The sequence below is a fragment of the Helobdella robusta genome (genome assembly GCF_000326865.2).
Source record: "Helobdella robusta unplaced genomic scaffold HELROscaffold_53, whole genome shotgun sequence".
Classification (NCBI taxonomy): domain Eukaryota; kingdom Metazoa; phylum Annelida; class Clitellata; order Rhynchobdellida; family Glossiphoniidae; genus Helobdella; species Helobdella robusta.
The window spans coordinates 1,071,081-1,091,774 of NW_008705278.1; the positions used below are offsets into that span (position 1 = coordinate 1,071,081).

At 33.1% G+C, this 20,694-nt stretch overlaps 4 protein-coding genes across 4 annotated transcripts; all 4 read right to left on the minus strand.

Annotated features, from left to right (window-relative positions):
* Nucleotides 1-1,935: 1,935 nt before the first annotated feature.
* Nucleotides 1,936-2,927, minus strand: HELRODRAFT_137415 (hypothetical protein; the record flags this gene model as incomplete). The annotated part of the gene is made up of 4 exons (XM_009028183.1): nucleotides 1,936-1,982; nucleotides 2,386-2,501; nucleotides 2,711-2,791; nucleotides 2,863-2,927. Coding segments are annotated over 4 exons (309 nt in total), but the record flags the coding sequence as incomplete, so codon positions are not given.
* Nucleotides 2,928-3,821: 894 nt separating this feature from the next.
* HELRODRAFT_86724 (hypothetical protein) lies at nucleotides 3,822-8,902 on the minus strand (the record flags this gene model as incomplete). The annotated part of the gene is made up of 3 exons (XM_009028071.1): nucleotides 3,822-3,989; nucleotides 4,223-4,303; nucleotides 8,738-8,902. The coding sequence occupies 3 exons, from the start codon at nucleotides 8,900-8,902 to the stop codon at nucleotides 3,822-3,824; spliced, it is 414 nt and encodes a 137-aa protein (XP_009026319.1).
* Nucleotides 8,903-14,076: 5,174 nt separating this feature from the next.
* On the minus strand, nucleotides 14,077-16,993 carry HELRODRAFT_179347 (hypothetical protein; the record flags this gene model as incomplete). The annotated part of the gene is made up of 5 exons (XM_009028184.1): nucleotides 14,077-14,138; nucleotides 14,649-14,759; nucleotides 15,687-15,875; nucleotides 16,250-16,435; nucleotides 16,693-16,993. 5 exons carry the CDS (start codon nucleotides 16,991-16,993, stop codon nucleotides 14,077-14,079), a joined length of 849 nt encoding a protein of 282 aa, XP_009026432.1.
* A 2,101-nt stretch (nucleotides 16,994-19,094) lies between these two features.
* Nucleotides 19,095-20,318, minus strand: HELRODRAFT_179348 (hypothetical protein; the record flags this gene model as incomplete). Its single annotated transcript, XM_009028185.1, has 3 exons — nucleotides 19,095-19,200; nucleotides 19,467-19,632; nucleotides 19,961-20,318. The coding sequence occupies 3 exons, from the start codon at nucleotides 20,316-20,318 to the stop codon at nucleotides 19,095-19,097; spliced, it is 630 nt and encodes a 209-aa protein (XP_009026433.1).
* Between the last annotated feature and the right edge of the window lie 376 nt (nucleotides 20,319-20,694).

The following is a 20,694-nucleotide window of genomic DNA, read 5'->3' on the forward strand; positions in this document are numbered from 1 at the left end:
GTCGTTGTTGTTGTCGTTGTTGTTGTCGTTGTTGTTGTCGTTGTTGTTGTCGTTGTTGTTGTCGTTGTTGTTGTCGTTGTTGTTGTCGTTGTTGTTGTCGTTGTTGTTGTCGTTGTCGTTGTTGTTGTCGTTGTTGTTGTCGTTGTTGTTGTCGTTGTTGTTGTTATCGTTGTTGTTTGCGACATTAACAGCAACAAAATTGAAACCAAAAAATCAGCATGACATCAACAAACCATCAATAATGTAAGTAGCAGAACAAAGTGGCAAACTACACTCCCAACATTAACGCCAAAAAACATCAACAACATCAACAGTAGCATGTCACGAACAATCAATGCTCCATATTACACAAAGGAGAAACATTTTTTTGTATAGTAAAGTAAATATTTTTATTCTTACAGACAGACAACAAATCAACAACAAAATCTACGAAGGTAGGTAGCGTCATAAAGCAACACAAACAACAAAATAGACCCTTTTGGTACCTTGTGGGCCTTCAAACGCTCCTCTAAGGAACCTTTCCTAATGGTGCTATCACTTGCCTGAATCATCCTCTCCATCTTTTCCAGCCATTTCGATAAGGAATCCAACTGTTTTTGTTGCAGTCTTGTTAGAGTCTGCTGTAGGCTGGCGATTAGGTGGTGATGTGGTGACTGTGAGGTTATGTCATGTGAAGGTGATGAGAATTACGTGATGAGGAGGAAGAGGATGACGATGATGATGATGGTATCTTCATAGTTATATCCTTCAAATCAACATCGTTGGCAATCGTCATCATCAAGCCAACACTGAAAAGATCGTCATCATCGCCATCATCGTCATCATCATCCTACTACTAACGAAGACTGTCTGTTCATGGCCTGCATCCTCAATGTCTCCCACTGCTCATTCAGCAGCTTCATCTGCGCTGCGACTACTTTCTCGTCAGCTTCACTTAGCTCCACCCCTTCCCAGATTGACCGCACCCCTTCTTCGGCAAGCCTCTCCCCCTGTTGCTCTTCCAACAGCTGTCGGCCCTTCTGCAAAAGATCGCCGACGTCTGATTGATGTTCCGTCAGCTGCACCATGAATTCCTGTTGCAATGGTTGATTGATTGATTGATTGATTGATTGATCAAATGAATGGTTGATTAATCAAATGATTGAGTGATCGATTGATCAATTGATTGGTTGATCGATTGGTAGATTGATTGAATGAACAGACAGCAACAACCTCGTGCTCTTGGAACTGCTTCTTAACAACGACGACATCATCTGATATTTCATCGCGTTGTTGCGTGCTTGCTTGAGCTTGCAGTAGCCAGGCCAGCACGTCCTCCACATGCTGCTGGAATCCTTCCAAGTTCCTCAACCCCTCCTCCGAAACTGACTTCTAAATGTGGAAGAAATTGTGTCGTCGTCACCATTGTCATCATCATCATCATCATCATCATCATCATCATCATCATCATCATCATTACCGCCACCATCATCGTCATCATCATCGTTACCGCCATCATCATCATTATCATTACCGCCAACATCATCCACCATCATCATCACCGCCATCATCGTCATCATTATCATCATTACCGCCATCATCATCGTCGTCATCATCACCATCACAAACTTCTTCCAGAGTTTTATAGAAAGGCGGTGGCGATGAGGGCGACGTGACGACGAACTGTGGCGACGACGATGACGACAACGAAGACGATGACATCAGCGACAGACGGGCTACTTTATTATTACTAATATTATTACCATCATTATTATTACTATAATTATTATTATTGTTATTATGCGGTAATTGTTGTAGTCTGTCGCTGCCAACGTCGTCAACATTATTATTATTATTGTTATTATTATTATTATTAATTATATCATTGTTATTATTGTTATTGTTGTTGGCCTGGCTGAGTGGCGATTTTCTGGTGAGACGCTGATGACAGCACATGACGTAGATGAGTATGGATTTCTTATCTGGCTGGTCTACGCTAATGTCTATAGACGGTTGCGATGATGATTATTATCATTATTATTATTAGTAGTATCATTATCATTATTATTATTATTATTATTTTGATAGTGGTGGTGATCATAAGATGATGGCAATGATGTAAAAACGATGATGATGACGATAACGCGGGGAGTTATGAAGATGGAATCGTGTAAATTTTGATCTTGGCACTTTTATGATGATAATAAAATAAAAATAATGGTGACAAACAAACACACAAACAAACACACACACACACACACACACACACTAACAAACAAACAAACATACACACAAACAAACCAACCAGCCAGTCAGCCAACCAACCAAACAAACAAACAACACACAAACAAACCAGCCAGCCAACAAACCAATCAAACAAACAAATACAAAAAAAACAAACATTACCATCGGCGTCTAGTATGGCCTCTATACCGAAATACCGTTCAGCAAAGTTGAAGGCGTGGTTTAAGTTGGAGACGTGGTCTTGGCTGAGTAGTGGCATGTAGTTGAAGGCATCTGGTCTGATTATGATGGCCAAAATTGAGATTATATATCATATATGACTGAGATGATGATTAAGAAGATGATAATCATCGTGATTATTACGATGAAGATTGGAATGATGACGACGACGATGGTGAAAATGATGACAATGATAAAGCGATGCTGATGACGATTTCGATAACGACGATGACGATGATGATGATGTCAATGATGATGATTATGATACTTGTGATAATGGAAGATGGCGTTGAAGGCCAGTCCATCTCGGAAACTGGTCGTGAAGTTGGTGACGTTAACCCGCTGGTAGCTGTACATGGCGTTGGCAACAATAATATAAATAATAACAATAATAATAACAACAACAATAATAATAATAACCCGTGAGTACACTTTCTGCACCATGCCAGAAGTGTCTTTTCTAGGTTGGACTGAGGTCGATCTGTCCCGTGTACCTTCATAACGTCCTTTACCTTGGAACGCCATTGGTCGGTCGGTCGGGTGGTTGGTGTGATGTGATTGGAAGATGAATTGGGTGAGTGAGAAATGAGTTGAATAATTGGTTGATTGATTGAAACAGAAATTATGTGACGTGGTTGGTTGATTGGTTGGTCGACTGATTGGTTGGTTGACTGATTGGTTGGTTGACTGATTGGTTGGTTGACTGATTGGTTGGTTGACTGATTGGTTGATTGGTTGGTTAAACAGATTAAAGGTAAGTTATGTGGTTAACATATTAAAAGTAAGCTAGTGGGCTAGCTAATTAATCGGTTGAAAAACTGAATTGCACGATTGCTAGGCTAGCTGGATGAAAGTTAGTAGTGGAATTTTATTGACAGATTAATCAATTAAGTTATTAATTGGTTGATTGATTGATCGGTTGGGAGGTAAATTGGATGGGCATAATTAATTAGCTGATTGGTTTGTTAGCTGATAGATTGGTTAATTAATTAATTAATTGGTTGATTGAAAGGGTGTCGGAGCCGATGAAACATTACCTCAGAGTTGAAGTTCAACTGTGTGAATTGTTCATTTGGGTTAATTAGAACAATGGCGGAAAAAAACGACAAACACGAGACATTGATGAAGGAGTGTTAAACGTTCAAAAAACATAAAGAAAACAAAAGAAACAAGAAGGAGAATACAAAGAGAGATACAAAGAGAAATACAAAGAGAGATACAAAGAGAGCTACAAAGAGAGATACCAAGAGAGAGATACAACAAAACCAACCAAAAAAGGCAAACAACAAATAAGCATTCAATAATCTTCAAGACAACTTAAATAAACCAAAAACTAACTGAAAAATAAATAAAAATATGCCCATGAACTGACAGACAGATCAACAGACAAACACAGGCAGACAGACAAACAAACCAACAAACAAACAGACGATTAGACAAAGAGACAGACAGACCTGCCAATGTAGAACAATGTTCCAGACTAGCCCAAGAATGAGTTTGAGATTTCCATCAACAACATCGTCACTACTTATATTAACCAGCTTGATCTTCATAATTTAAAATTTTTCATTATTCATATCAACATCACACAATAACACACAACCATCAACAAAAACAACACCACGCAACAACACACAACCAACAACAACATCACACAATAACACACAACCAACGGCAATACACAACAACACACAACCAACAACACACAACCAACAGCACACAACCAACAACAACATCCTCGCACAACAACAACAACACACAACCAGCAACAACTACTAACGTTATAATGTTTCTCCATGAACTTGATGATGTGGTCTACGTTGTTCAACTGGTGAACTCGACTACTACCTCTCTCTGGGTTCTGAGTGTGCGTGTGTGAGTGTGTGTATATGTATCTGTATATAAACATGTTTATGTATGTGTGTGTTATGTATGTGTGTGTGTGTGTGTGTGTGTGTGTGTGGTGTGTGTGTGTGTGGTGTGTGTGTGTGTGTGTGTGGTGTGTGTGTGTTGTGTCTGTGATTGGTCAAGTGTAAGTTGGTTGGGGTCGACAGATCGATTTAACAAAAGGATTGATATGCTAAATGATAAATGATTGAATGATCAATTGATGGTAAATGATTGATTGATTTGTTTTATGATAAATGGTTGGTAGGTTGATTGGATAATTGATTGATCGATTGATTAAATGAATGAATGAATGGATGAATGAATGAATGATTGATTGAATGACAGATTGATTAATTGATTGTATGATTAATTAATTGATTGATTGATTGACAGATTGATTGTTATAACAATAGATCGATTGTGAAATGAATTCAATTTTTTACATTCCTAATTGAAATATGAATAGCACAAGTATAGACAGAAGGGTATATAATCTGTTAAATAAATCACCCAAATAAAGTACCACATATCCGATTTGCACTTCACGCCAACACAAGAATCCATCATTATCATCATTATTACTATTATTTGCAGTGGTAGTAGCAGAAGCAGCAGCAGTAGCAGCAGCAGCAGTAGTAGTAACGGCTATTAATAGTAATATAATATCATAAGAATTTATTTAATGCTAAAGCAAAGTTTATTTGATATCCGTTTTAAAAGTAAAGAGTTTAAAATGTTTACAAATGATTAATGTTTTATTACAGTGCGTGTGCATGTATATGTGTGTGTATGTATGTGTGCGCATGCGTGTGTGTAAGTGTGTGTGTGTGAATGTGTGTGTGTGTCTGTACGTGTTTATTTGTTTGTTTGCTTGCGGGAATACCTTTGTCGTCTGTTTATATACACGTATGTTCGCTAATTTGCAATTGAAGATCTCTGTTTATAACGGTTAAAAAACAACAGTGAAAAAAAAGAGAGAGAAAAAAAGAGAGAGACAAACAGACGGAGAGAGAGAGTGAAACAGAAAAAAAAGAGAGTGAAAGAAAGAGAGAAAGAGATAGAGAGAACGATAAAGATAGAAAGAAACTGAGATACAAAAACATATAAGTTAGAAAGAGTGAAAGAGATAGAGACTGAAAAATTGGAAGAGAGAGAGAGAGGGGGGGGAGGGGGGGAAGAGAGAGAGATAAACATAGAGATGGAATTTAAAGTATTTACAGTTCTGCGCCGTTTAATCAGAAGATGATAGCAAATGTTTTAAAATATTTTAAAATTTTAATCTCCCAACAAAAGAATAGTAGGCGATGATGATGATGATGACTATGACGATGATGACTATGATGATGATGATGACGGTGGGAAAACAGAGACCAAATGGTAATTAAAAGATAGAAAACTTACACAAATGAAGGAATGAGATGATGGATGGATGAATGGATGGATGGATCTATGTTTGAATGGTGGAATAAATAAAGGAGTTAAAAATGAACGAGCAAATGAATGAATAAATAAATTAATTAATTAATGAAAGAATGAATGATTTAATTAATGAATTAATGAATGAATGAACAGACATACAGTAAATGAACGAATGAAAGATCTACGAAAGAACGAATGAACGCAAGTGAAAAGTTTTATGAAAAGTTTTATGGAAAAAAAATCATTGATGTTTAGGAAAGTAGAACTTTCTTATGTTTGTTTGTCTGTTTGTCTGTCTGTTCGTCTGCATCATCATCACGTTTGACATCATCACATTTGACATCATCACTCTCATCATCACAATGCTCATCACATTAATCAATCATCGTCGATAGAAACATCATCACCATCTTCATCAACTTTTTCTTCATCATCGTCCCCATCATCACCATCTTCTTCATCATTATAGTCATCATCGTCATCATCATCACCATCATCTCCTTCATCTTCATCATCATCATCATCATCATCATCATCATTGTCCCCATCGTCATCATCATCCTCTTCATCGTCATCATCTTCATCACCAACATCAACATCAAAACAACCCAAAAACATACTATCATAAACCTCAATTATCAACATCAATAAACACCAACCTTGCCTGCTAGTACGGCATTTCTATTTCAATCATCATCATCATCATCATCATCATCATCATCATCATCATCATAAACGTCTTCATCGTCACCATCATCGTCGTTGTCCTTATCAAGTTCTTAGCAAATAAGAATACGGCAAACTAAATGAAAGATTTCACAAAACATGAACAAACAAATAAATGAATGAACGAACTAATGAATTAATAAGTGAGTGAATGAAAGGAAAGGAAGAAACCACAAACTGAATAATTGAATGAATGAGTGAAAATTTTTTAATGTGCGCGCCAGTAAATAAATCAATAAAATAGTGGAAGAATTAACAAACAAAAAAACAAATGAACAGACTGATGAACGAACAAACGATTGAATGAATGAACGAACAAACGAACGAACGAACGAACAAACAAATGAATGAATGATTAGTGCGGAATTTAATCAGGAAATGTGTTTCACGTCACGTCACATCACATAACCAAGCATCCATCCGATCCATTTATCTCTCAATTTATTTATTTCATTCTTTATTTCTTCATTCAGTCATTCGTTCAATTGCTAATTGATCGATTTATTAATTGTTTTGTTAGCAAATCAATTCATTCATTTCTTCAATCATTCATTTCTTCGATCATTCATTCATTCCTTTCTTCAATCATTCATTCATTCATTCCTTTCTTCAATCATTCACTCATTCATTTCATCAATTCACTTTTCATTCATAAATTTAGATAAAAATTTGTAGAATGGCATTAAATTTCCATAAATAATTTTTATTTGCTCACTGTTTGTATAAACCAATTAATCAGTTCATTCGTTCATTCCTTTCTTCCTACATCCATTCATTCATTCATTCATTCATTCATTCATTCATTCATTCATTCATTCATTCATTCATTCATTCATTCATTCATTCATTCATTCATTCATTCATTCATTCATTCATTCATTCATTCATTCATTCATTCATCGGTACAATCGATCATTCCACACCATTTAATATATAACTGAGGTATTAAATTCTGATACAACAATAATATAAATGTATCAGTAGTCTGTAGTTTGGTATTATTAATGCTGGTGCAACTCAGAAATCAATGTTTATTATCAATTATAAATAACAATAATAACAATAATAATAATAAATAATAATAATAATAACAATATATAATAATAATATATAATTTTTTCTCTTTTCATTATCACCAAACATCGTTTTAATTGATTTTTTTATTTTGTTCATGCTAGCAGACTCTTTCTGAGATAATTTTCAAAGCTTGGCAAAAAAAATCAGAGAGAGAGAAAGGAAGAGAGAAATGGAGAGAGAGGAAGAGAAAGAAAGGAGAGAGAGAGAGAGAGAGAAAGAGAACAGCAGAGAAAAAAGAATACCAAAAAAATTCTATACCGTTAAAAAACAGATAGGTACAAAATACAAAAAAGGCAACAACAATAATAATAACAACAATATCAATAATAAAAACAACAATAACAATAATAAAAAAAACAACAACAGTAACAACAGCAACAAAAGTTATTTAACATAACCGTTAAAAGAGGTGTCCCAAATCGAGCGCACATAACCACAAGCCGGTAGTATAAGTAATAATAAGATAATAATAATAATAATAATGATAACAGAAAAACAATAAAAAAATTAATAATCATAATAATCATAATACGTTTTAAAAATATAACAAATTAGACAAAAAAAAGATATTGGAAGTAAAAATTTACATGCAAAATACTACAGTTGAAACGTTCGCTACAACTAGTCTTATTATTATTATCAATCATCAATTATGTAGATGTATTCGTTGTCAGATCATTATTTACTACTGACCACACAACATTACACATGATAATAGCTAAGTAAGAATTGAAAATAATGCAAAAATATAATATATGTACATCTGAATGAATGAATGAATGAATGAACGAACGAACGAACGAACAAATGAACAAACAAACAAACATGCGATACAATGAGAATTTTATTCATCCAAAATTTTATTTATTCACAATTTTCAATCAGATAAAATGCCTACACAGACTTGCAGCTGACAGCGTTGATGGACGAATGTGTTATAAATTAATTTATAATTCAGAACTATTGCATAATTTCTTCCCTCTATATGTAATACGAACCATTTTCAATCACACCTACACACACACACACACGCACACACGCGCGCACACGCACACACGAATATATATACACACATGCGCACATCTACACAAACAAACAGACACGCGTATATACAAACACGCACAACATACCAACCAAGCAATCAGCAAACAGACCAATCCACCATTCAACGAATGCCACAAACCAGGTTTTTCCCAGTCAGGATCTCTAGGAGTTGCATCAGGACGATCCCATCTCTGAGATCCTCTACGAAATTCTGGATCGGTTGTTTGTTGGCGCGAACCAGTCGACTGTTCATCCATTTTGTGAACGTTCGCTTCTGAACGTCTTCTCGTTCGCCTGCAAACATTTAAGAAATTGATTTTTTAACAAACGAAAAAAAAACTAAGAATGTAAAATAATATATACGAAAAAATGAAAGAACGAATTAATAAATGAATTAATAAATAAATGAATGAAAAAAAGATAGAAATCATCATCACCTTACTCATCATCATCTTCTCATCATCTTACTCATCATCACTCCCAACATCAACAACAACATACATGTATATAAAATGTGGCTGACCTCATTCCGGATAAAAACATCTGCAAACTAGCCTAAATATTCATAAACACACACAATAACACATACACACAAAATAGCACATACACACACTCACATAACACACCAAGTACACACATCTACACACACACTATTTAACAAACATGTGCACATATACATACGCATCTTACACACACATATAACCACAGATACGCAAAAACACACACACACACCTACACAAACATAAAAAAAACACACAAATATTTATTTATATATTATTTTATTTATTATTTATTTAAATGCATATATACATACAACCAAACACGTACAAGCACAAACACACGAACACAACCATACACACATAAGCTCACATTTATAAATTGATACGAACAATTATATATGCAAACATAAGACATACATACGACACACAACCAACATACATACAAACATAAGTACAGAAACGTACACACATGGAAACACACAAATACTTTGTAATATTCATTTATTATTGCATTACACTTATCACAGTTTATAATATATTTGTAATAAGCAATAAATTCTTTAAATTTTAATCAAAATCCTCAGTTGGAAATTTCAGCAAACCCAGGGTCAAGAGGCCTCTCTCTTTCTCCCCCCCCCCTCTCTCTCTCTCTCTCTCTTTCTCTTTTTTCTCACTCTCATCTTTTCATCTCTTGTTTCTCTTCAAAGTCTCTCTTTTTTTGTTTTATTTCAAATATAACGATCTTAAACAATCAACATCAATGTTAAGTTTATAACAGGCAAACATTCATAAACACACACACGCACACATAAACACAAAAACACATACATACATACACACACACATACATATATCCATATTTATATGCACACACACACACATACACGTTACACACTCCAAAATGTGTTAGCACACAAACATGTATTTCTAAAAAGTCTGTAATCAAGTATATTTATGCAAATGTGACCTCAATCCATACATGCATACAAACATACATACAGTTCATACATACGGTGCATACATACAAACGAGAGATGTTCTGTTAAAATGTACAGTGCATCAATTGTTAAAAGTGAATGTTTGCATGTGCATGTAAGCATGTATGTATGCTTCGTCAAGTTATTTTTATTAATATATGGATTAATCAGCATCAACACCGACAAAATACTTTGTGATCATTATCATCACCATACTCATCATCATCATTATCATGTCATTTTATCATCATCATCATCATCAACAACAACAACAACAACTGCCATTGGTAAAATCAGAACAAAGTCATTACTACAATTACTTGGTATAAATAATTTATTCAATTTTTCCTTTTCTCATTCATTCATTCGTTCGTTCATTCATTCATTCATTCAGCTGTTTAATCTTTCATTCTTTAGTTTATTCATTCATTATTTCATTCATTCCTTTTTTCATTTCTTCATTAACTCAGGCGCCAATTAAGACTCATTTAGGCGCATTATATTGATGCATTCATTCGTTCAGAACATCCATTAAGATTAAGTTGATAAACATGATTTCAGATATTTATAACAACATTTACTACAACTACTACCACCACTACTACTACTGCTACTACTACTGCTCTTTTACTGCTACAACTACTGCTTCTACTACAACTGCCACAGTCGGCAGTAATAACAGTAGCAACTGTAACTACTACCATTAGTCCTGTTACAACAAAAGCAACAACTACTACTGTTGCTGAAGCTACTACTACTACCAATACTACTACGACTAATAGGCAAAGCCAGCAAGATACGTGGGGCAAAAGAGCAGATTGCCTTGGGTCACAATAATTGGAAGCTCGTGGGGGATGGGCACGCCACACGTGAGAACGTTTGATGGCCAATCATTAAAGTGGGCCTCAACTTTGGGCCACTGCCCAAACTTTTGCCCCAGGCTAAAAAAGATCTCTGAGCAATCATGACCACTAATACGCTATCACAACTAGTATTACAACAGCAACTACTAACACTACTACAGCTACTACAACAGCTACTGCTACTCTTCTACTACCAGTGCTACTAGTACTACTACACTACTTCTACACTACTACTAATACTACTACTACTATTATTACATGCTACTACTACTAATACTACTACCACTGCTACTACTGCTGCTATTACTAACTTCTCTTAGCTTGGAACTTCATTTGAAAGGTGGACTGTTCATCTGAACCCTCACCATTCGGATCTATCTCCATTTTTTTTTCAAGTATTAATCACAAACAGGTAGAAGCAAAATCAATTCAGTTAATTTTTTTAACTAAAAATATTATTTCTTAAAAATATATTATCATTTAATTAATTTTATATATTTGTAAAAATTTTTTTAAAATTTCAGAAAGCTATAGCTACAAGATGACTTTCCTTTGTTGTTGCTATTATTATTAATATTTATTCCATTTATATATATTATATTATAATGATAATTATTATTATTATTTGCTATTCATTCATTCATTTATTTAATAGTAATTCTGCTAATTAAACTGCAGTGCAACTTTAAAAACTTCTAAAATACTAATACAACAGAATGAATGATGTCAATGAAAATGATGTTGTAGCACTAAAAATATTGTATCAATAGTTATCCAATTTTGCATATGGCAGACCAAACCAAAAATTGCGTTTGTTGATGAAATTAAATGTATCTTCTGTTCAAGTAGTAGTAACTGTAGAAGTAATGGTAGTAGTAGTAGTAGTAGTAGTAGCAGCAGCAGCAGCAGCAGCAGTAGTAGTAGTTGTTGTTGTTGTAGTCGAAGTTGTAACCACTATTGATCCGTTAATAGCTTACTGTAGATACGATGGCATGCTTGAAGTTGTGGCTGTTGAAGCTGCTGCTGCTGTTGATGTCGCTGAAGTCATTGTCGTTGTTGTTGCTGATACAATTGCTGTCGTCGTTTGTATGGGAAAGTTGTGGTTTTGGTTGTTAATATACAATTGCGTTAGTAGTGTCAGTTAGTGATGTTGTTGTTGCAATTCAATTGTTGTTTGTAGTTTGTTATTGCTAAATAATGTTGTTGTTGTTAATCCAATGCTGTTGTTAATTTAATGTCGTTGATGCTTTTTTTATTTCTGTTTTGTAATACAAAATATGAATATTGTTTCTGCAATGTTCATCCCAATCGTTCGAAGGTCTCATCCACTGATTTGTAAGACAAGGTAGGAACAACTGGAGTTGAAAATCCACACATCAAATTATGTTATTAAAATAGAAGAGGTATTATTGATTGGTTAATCATCTGAAAATTAATTTATTAACTTTACTACTGAATGGTTTAATTAATTAATTAAATACCTACGAACAAATGAACTTATGCATAAACAAACAAACAAACAAAAACAAACAAACAAACAAATAAACATACATAAAAACATACAAACAAATAAACGTACTCCTTCTACAAACAAACCATTTTCAATTAACCCAGCAATAGCGATCCGTTACTGCATTCGAAAATGAAAGACGAAAAAAATGGTATTATACAATTGGAAAAAAAAAAAAAAAATTCAACAGTAAGCTAGTGAGGGAGAAAAAATTTAAACATTAATGCCGTTTATAGAGCTGCAAAAGTCAAAATGTTGATATGGTAGTAGATAAGTTGTTTGTTTCATCCATGCATTTTCATCATTTCTATATACAACCAATCTACACACACATACATACATACATACATATATACATACATACATACAGACATACATAAATACAAACATACTAATCTACCAACATACATACATCATGCACCATGCATGCATACATACATATACCAACGTATAAATACAAGCATGTATGTACAGCCATTAAACAACAAAATACCAACAAATATACATACAAAACAAAGGCATATAACTTATAACTTAAAGGCATATAACAAATAACTTATATACAATACATAGTGTATATATTTATATACATAATAATCATACAAAATAATCATAAATGCATAGCACACATACAATACATAAATCAATGTTCATATACCAATACATACAGCATTAGTATATTATTCATACATACACATAAATAAACTATATAAACAAATACATACATATCTACATTACATACAAATACAGATGCATGTATACCCACAAATACTCATGCATACAAAGATATTACACTCTTGAATCATATAATATGCACACATAACCCAGCAAATAGGTAAGTTAATATAAAATAAGAGTACTTTCGAAATACACACACATACATAAATCTATAAATACATATATATATATATATATATATATATATATATATATATATATATATATATATATACATACATACATACATAGGTACATACATAGTCCTATTTAAAAAATGAAAAATATGGTTCATTAAACAATTTAAGCAAAATATTTCAACCCATTTGCATCCAACAAATAAGCACACATCATTATTCATTAAAGAATTAATAGGAAAATTAATTAATATAATGGGTGACCCTAATGAAGGCAATTATTTAAAACAAACCATTTAACTTTTATTACAAAAATTTAATTCCTTTTGCATTCTGGATGGAGCTGCTAGATACCTGACTGTGCGGGACCAGGGACATAGATAAAAGTTGAACTCCAAAATGATTGCATGCTTAACCATAACTTGTTCATCAAAACAGGTTCATATAACATACATACATACATACATAGATAAATACATACATACATACATACAAATACAAATGTACGTAAATACATAAGTACAAACATAAACGCATACATTATATTGAAATATAAATATACACAAACATAAATAGACACATTTATAAACATAGTACAAAAAAAATAAAAAGAACATAATATTAAGAATAGCTAGTTTTTTAATATCACAAAATCAGTTAGCTGTTAGCCCCTGAAACATTTAAAACTTTTAATTTAAATTTCTCTAGGATATATAAATATATAATATATATAGATCCCCAGCCATCACATGCAATTTCTCCAATGTCTAATGATTAGACATCAGAGTAGACTCTAATCTGATAGAGATAGTATCTGTTGTTGTAGTATGTGTGTGCTGTGCGTGCGTGCGCGCGTGTGTGTTTGTGTGTATGTATGTGCGTTTGTATGCGTGTGTGTGTTTAATTGTATAACATGTTGTAATATATTATATGTTAAATATATTATAATACTATTATAATAATAGCGATACTGGTTCAGTCAGCTTTGAGATGAGTAGAACTAGCAGTCTAATTACCCATTTATCATTGGCTTTGAAATTTGACTTACATAGCAATATAACTAATCTGTTATAATATAACTTATAATCATTGTGATATTAATAACTTACTAAATGAAAGGGATAAATAAATTTATTTTTAATTTTTCAACAACACAACATTATTAGAAAGAACTAGAGGCCAAATTAATGTCAAATTCAAATGCAATTTGAATATAATATTATAATATAATTTAATATAATACTACACAAACGATTATTTAAATTAATATTGAATAATATTGAAAATAAAAATTAAATAATAAAAAATAAATAACAAATAAATAAAAGTTTGAAATAGCAACTCACCTTTGCAATCGAATATTATAATGCAATCAAAACAAAACAACTTCAGCTTAGCTTCATATTTGCAATTCGATATTACTATTTTAAAAAATGAGTTCCAAAACGAACATTTAGCTATTTTTAGGTGCGTTTGTGGTGTGTATGTTAGTTCATGTGCTTGTATGTCTATTCATATGTGGTGTTGTGTGATGTGGCAACAAATTTATAAATGAGAACAATTCACAAATGTTGGATACATACAAACACAACACATTTTTTAAAATTTAAATTTATGAATTGCTCGTAAAAAAAACTATTGCACTTATAAAACATTTTATTCGAATGAAATCAGAGGCAGATTTACAAATTGGAAGTCCTGGGACAACGAACAAGTGTTCAGAAAAAGACTTTGTGTAATTGTAGTGTTAGCAACGTCAAAACATGCCAATAATTTTTGGAAAAAATTTCTTTGCTTTATAGCACAATTTTTCAACAATTTCTTAACCAAAACCAAAGTTTTTTTTTACTCAAAATTAAATACATTAAAGTTACGTTTTTGTATGTGCGCTCCGTTTTCGTGTGGACCATGGGGCATTAGACTCACCCACCTTATCTTAAATCTGGCTCCGAATGAAACAAAATTCAAATTTAAAATAAGAAAGCTATAAAAGTATCGAAGTGAGTCAAAATTGGCAGTTGAATTCAAATGCATTTGAATGAAAGCAGTGAAACATTTAAAACATGCAAAATACCAAGCAATAGAAACATTAGAAAACATTTAAAAATGCTATAACAAGCTTCTTGAAAGTGATGAGTTAAAAGTATTCGGAGTCCACTTTATGTTTTTCATTGTTCATCTAATAATTCGTCAGCTAACGTGTTCTTGAAACGACAAGTCTAAATATTTGAAAATGTTTCGCAGACCACACAACGTAAGATTGTGCATGATGTTTCATATATGTTGCCTGCATGTCAATCATTTTAAAACCGATCGATCAAGTAGCTTAATGAATGATTGATTGTCAATTGAGGTGTGAATTTCTTAGAAAATATTAAATTTACCTGATCGAATGCTTAACGCAACACAGCTTCCAAGTATAAATTCCAAATTTAAGGGAGCTTTGGCAAAGATGGTCATCGAATTGTTGGGACCATACCAATAAAAGTCTCCCTGTGTGAACTGTCTGTTTTTTCTCGACCCACCCGTCCAAGCAATGTTGTCATCGATCGAGTTGGAACAAGTGTCGAACACTGCATTTTTTGTGTTCGTGTTTATACTTGTTTTGTGTGTTCACCCGTGCGTGTTCATTGTTGTATGTTTACTCAAGTATGTTCATTGTTGTATGTTCACTCAGGTATGTTCATTGTTGTATGTTCCCTCAGGTATGCTCATTTTATGTTCATCCGTTGTGTGTTCATTCATTCGTTTCGTTTGTTTTATTACGTTATATTTATATATTAGCTTGATCGCGTATTTTTTAGATATATGGAATAAATTGAATTTTTCGACCATCTTCTTAAGATCTACACATAAAAAAAAATTTTCATTGAAAGAAGCATGCGTTAGCTTGAAATTACTGAGAGAATTTCTAAATTGTTAACGAAAAAAATCTTCCTTATCATACCGCCGATGTTGGCCAGGTACTCAGTAACATTGGTTCCTTTTTCAGCTGAGTCGACTTTGACCATGAAGATGTTGTTGCCAGCCCTGGTGCACGCAGCCAGTCCGTCTTCCCACACCATGTCTGGTTTCAGGTACATCAGGCAGGTTTTCACTGATGGCTGGTACGTGAATCCTGGCGGGCATAATCCTGGTGGGAATTTTTAGTCCGTGTGTGGTTTGTGTCGTTTAAGGGTGAACGTGTTTGATGAGAGAACAGAAATGAAATTAGAAAAGTAAAAAAATACTTGTCTGAGTGCAAAGTATAAAAAAAATTAAAATATTATAAAGTTTTATAACAAAAATATACAGACGAGAATGTAATCCAAATTAGTTAACAAAAGTTTAACTTTAGATAATAACATTTCCTAAAAATGAACGTTCAAAACACAAGAGCAGTTGACTAACCAGTTTTCCTGAAACTCATACAACCAGAATTCGTCGCATAATAATCAGCCCAGACCTCAAAAATCTCACACCTACCGTCCAGCGGATAAAAATTTCCTGCCAAACAATTCATCTGACCATTCGTTAAGCAAATCAGACAGCAATCAGTTTTGCTGGTTGCGGTAAAGTTTAGATACATCCCAGAGACGCATGCATATGCCGTGTTAGTGCTGTCATCATTGTAGGTAAAATTTCTTGGGAATATTGTCTCTTCGGAAAAAACACAAACGATGAAGATAACACTGAATAACAATAAGTGCATGATTGTGTAAAACATCAAATGGAGAATAGATGTATTTCCTAATCAGATATTTTCTTAGAAAAAATAACTATAAACTTGTAAATTTTTTAAACAAAGGAGAATATTCGAAACTTCAACTTTAAAATTTAGTTGTATAAATGTTTTATACATTTTACGATAAGTTCTTTTGTGGGGACAAATGATTGCATCGGCCATTAAATACCTAATTACCCAAGTACATAATTAGAGTTTAATGGAGTATATACATGCACGCACACGCATGCATTGTGATTATTTCTTCTATGTCTCATAAAAAATAAACAATAATTATAACAATTGTATAATTTTTTATAACTATAAAGATGATAATAATGCTTGTAATAATAAAAAAGAATAATTGATACAAAATACAAATGATACAAAAAATAATTCTCCTAAGAGGTCCATGTGTGTTTGGAGTACATGCCTCCACACCATACCACCCTTCTGCTCTCTGTTGTTACAAAACGCTTTCCCTTATATCAAGTCATGGTCGTAAGTTTTTCAACTGAATTTTAAAAGTATTTTTTAATATTTATTTTAAAAAGTCATTTTTAATAGAAAAAAGAACCAAAAAAGTTGAATGGTTGTTGAAAGTTTGTTTTCAGGGTGGGATAGAGGGTTAGAAAAACTTTTTCGCTTGCATGCCGGACCTATCTGGCGTTTATCATCACTCTATGCTTGTTCTTAGCAGCCATTCATCGTTGAACGGTATGTCAAATGACAATTACGACGTCCGGTGACAAGGCTGTCAAAGTGTACTTCCGATTCATTTGAAAGTTCACATGCCATCTTGCCATACACGTGAACACCGTGATGACGTTGATGACGACCGCAATAATAATTATGATGACGATGACGATTTGATATTTTTATTATAGGCGTTTTAGATTTGCTTAGCATAGTTAAATTTTTGACAATGGTTAAGTTTATTAACGTGGTTTTTTTTCCAATTATTTCCCATGTTAAATAAAAAAAATTTGTTTGCTTTAATGTTTAATCAGATGATTCGTGCTGGAGTTACAGAGAAGTCGTTGCGAATCCGTCACTGGTCGTCTGTCTGATGGCTGTGTGTTGATCGATCGTCAGTCGAGAAGGTTGTTGAGATGAGTGTTCCCTCTTAATCTTCATTCACATCTGTTTCATTCCCTCGTTCACACCTACCTGGTCAATCATTTTCTCTTATTTAACCTAAATACTGCTCACAACGAGGGCTATAACCCTTCCGGCCTCTCCCTAGATCCGCTACCATGTGGGAATAATTATATGGGAGGAAAAGAAAGCAATTTAAGTTCCCCTGGTTTTAATTTCTTTCTACTACATGCTTTTTATTTCAAATCTAAACAAACTTTTGTTGGTCAGTTGGTCATCTTGACATGTTGGTCAGTTTAATGGATTGCAAATACGGCAGATAGAAGCAAATAGTTCATAACTTCAAAGTTGAAAGAATCGATAAACTTGTCAATATAAATATTATAGTTATGAAAACCGTATCGATATATTAACGTTGTAATAAATTGATCCAAATCAAACACTGTCAAACACATCAAGTAAATTTTGTCGCCAAATGCCTTTCCGACCAACAGGCTCCTAAATATCGGGATATGTCTCGCACACAACACAGCGCGATATAGAGCACAACGTACTGTACAGGTATCCATAGTCTGAAGCAAAAAACCAATCAAAACATTATTTATTGGTAGTAGTGAGAATAATAAGATTATTTATTAATTATATTAATAATTTTAGTTATTAAGATTTTTTAGAATATTATAGATAAATGAGAAATTAAATCAATAAAATGAGATAATGTTAAGAATATTAGCGCGAAACATTTTACGAACGCAGTGAATTGAAATTGAGAATAAAACGATATCCAATATAAACGATTAAAAATTTATTATTTGATTATTTATTTTCGGTGCTTCTTAAGCTCAAAAACTAATTAATTCAAATTAATTATTCGTTAAATAAATAAGTTAATTAATTAATTTAAATTGATTAATTTGAACAATTAAAAGACGAAAAATTGAAGAAATAACTTGAGCGAATGGACAACGCTAGGCATCCAATTTTTGAGGGTTCACCTAATGACCAGGGCACATTGTTTAACATCACTGTCGTCGTACTGAAAGGACCGAACCAATAGAAGGTCCAACTGGTTGGTGATGACCTGTTGGTTGATCCGCCTGTCCATATCAAACATGTATCAACATTGATTGAACATGATTTCGAAGCTGTTGGGTTGGAAATGAACAAGCTTCAATTTTATTCACACACTTGCCTGTTTTCTCATTAAATGGCTTGTTGGTAAACGTAAGAAACATTTGTATATATTTTTTGTAATATTTCAAAAAACATCGCAATAATATATGAATACAATGTGTTAATTATCTTGTTTAAGTTGTCAGAATTTCTTTCAACAAATGGTTTACCGCCGATTAGATTTAGAAACTTGCTGATATTAGCTGCCTTGTTTGTAGTCTCCACACTGACCATGTAAGTGGTGGGTCCCAGGTTCGAACACGCGGCCAGCCCGCCTTCCCAGGTGTATGATGGTTTCAGGAGCATCAAACAAGTTTTGAAAGCTGGTATGTACGTGAATCCTGGCCGACATAATCCTGAGTGAAAGTTGAAACATTATTATTAAAGTAAATAAATTAATTCAGAATAATTTAAGAGGAGAAAAATTAAAAAAAAACAACATTATTTTATTTTAAAAAGTAATTAATATTAAAAACCGAATAATTGTGAAATTAAATGTTGTAAGCTTTTTGTGCTAGCTTCGGCTCTAAAACGATACAAAATTAATTTTATTTATGTTATTTTATTTACTAAAATGATACATTTATAGTTTCTTTTGTGTCATTTTATTTGATATTAGCAAATATATTTCAGACGATTCGCATCAAGAGAAAATAAACCGACAACTTTATAAAGCCCAGTTACCTGTTTTCCTGAAGCTTGTACAATTAGGATTTGCAACAGATGCATCCGACCAGACTTCAAAAATTTCACACCTGCCGTCTGCCGGATAATAATTCCCCGCCAAGCAGTTCACCAGTCCGTAGGTCAAACAAACAAGACAACAATCAGTTTTGCTGGTTGCGTTGAAAGAGATGTTGTTTCCAACAGCGCATGGAAATGTCGAGTTGGTCGTGTTATCGGTGAAGATAAAGTTTCGCGGGCAGAATGATTCTTCAGCTGTTGCGGTTTGGCAGACGAGAAACAAAATGACGGCCAGGAGGAATGAACTCGAAGATGCAGATGGGTTAAGAATACAACTCTTCTTAGACTTTTTTAACATTTTTGTTTTGAAAATTTCAAAGTAATTGTAACTTCACATTTAAACAAGTTTAAATAGTTCGAAATAATTTTTAACAATCCAGTTTTAAAAGATATGTGTATATACACTCACAACATCATTACACCACTACATTCTTGTTTATAAAAGTTTAAGCATTGCTATATATATATATATATATATATTATATCTTCATAACACAAACATCGGGGCATAAATTTCCAACTGCTTGACAACCTGAACAATACATGTTGTTTTCAATAAATAGAACAGCGGAAGAAAAATATGAATGTCACTATAACAATGTCATTGAATAAAATAAAACATTTCATCCATTGTATTCGAAACAGTTTTCGCTACATACAATTTCGGCTTTTAA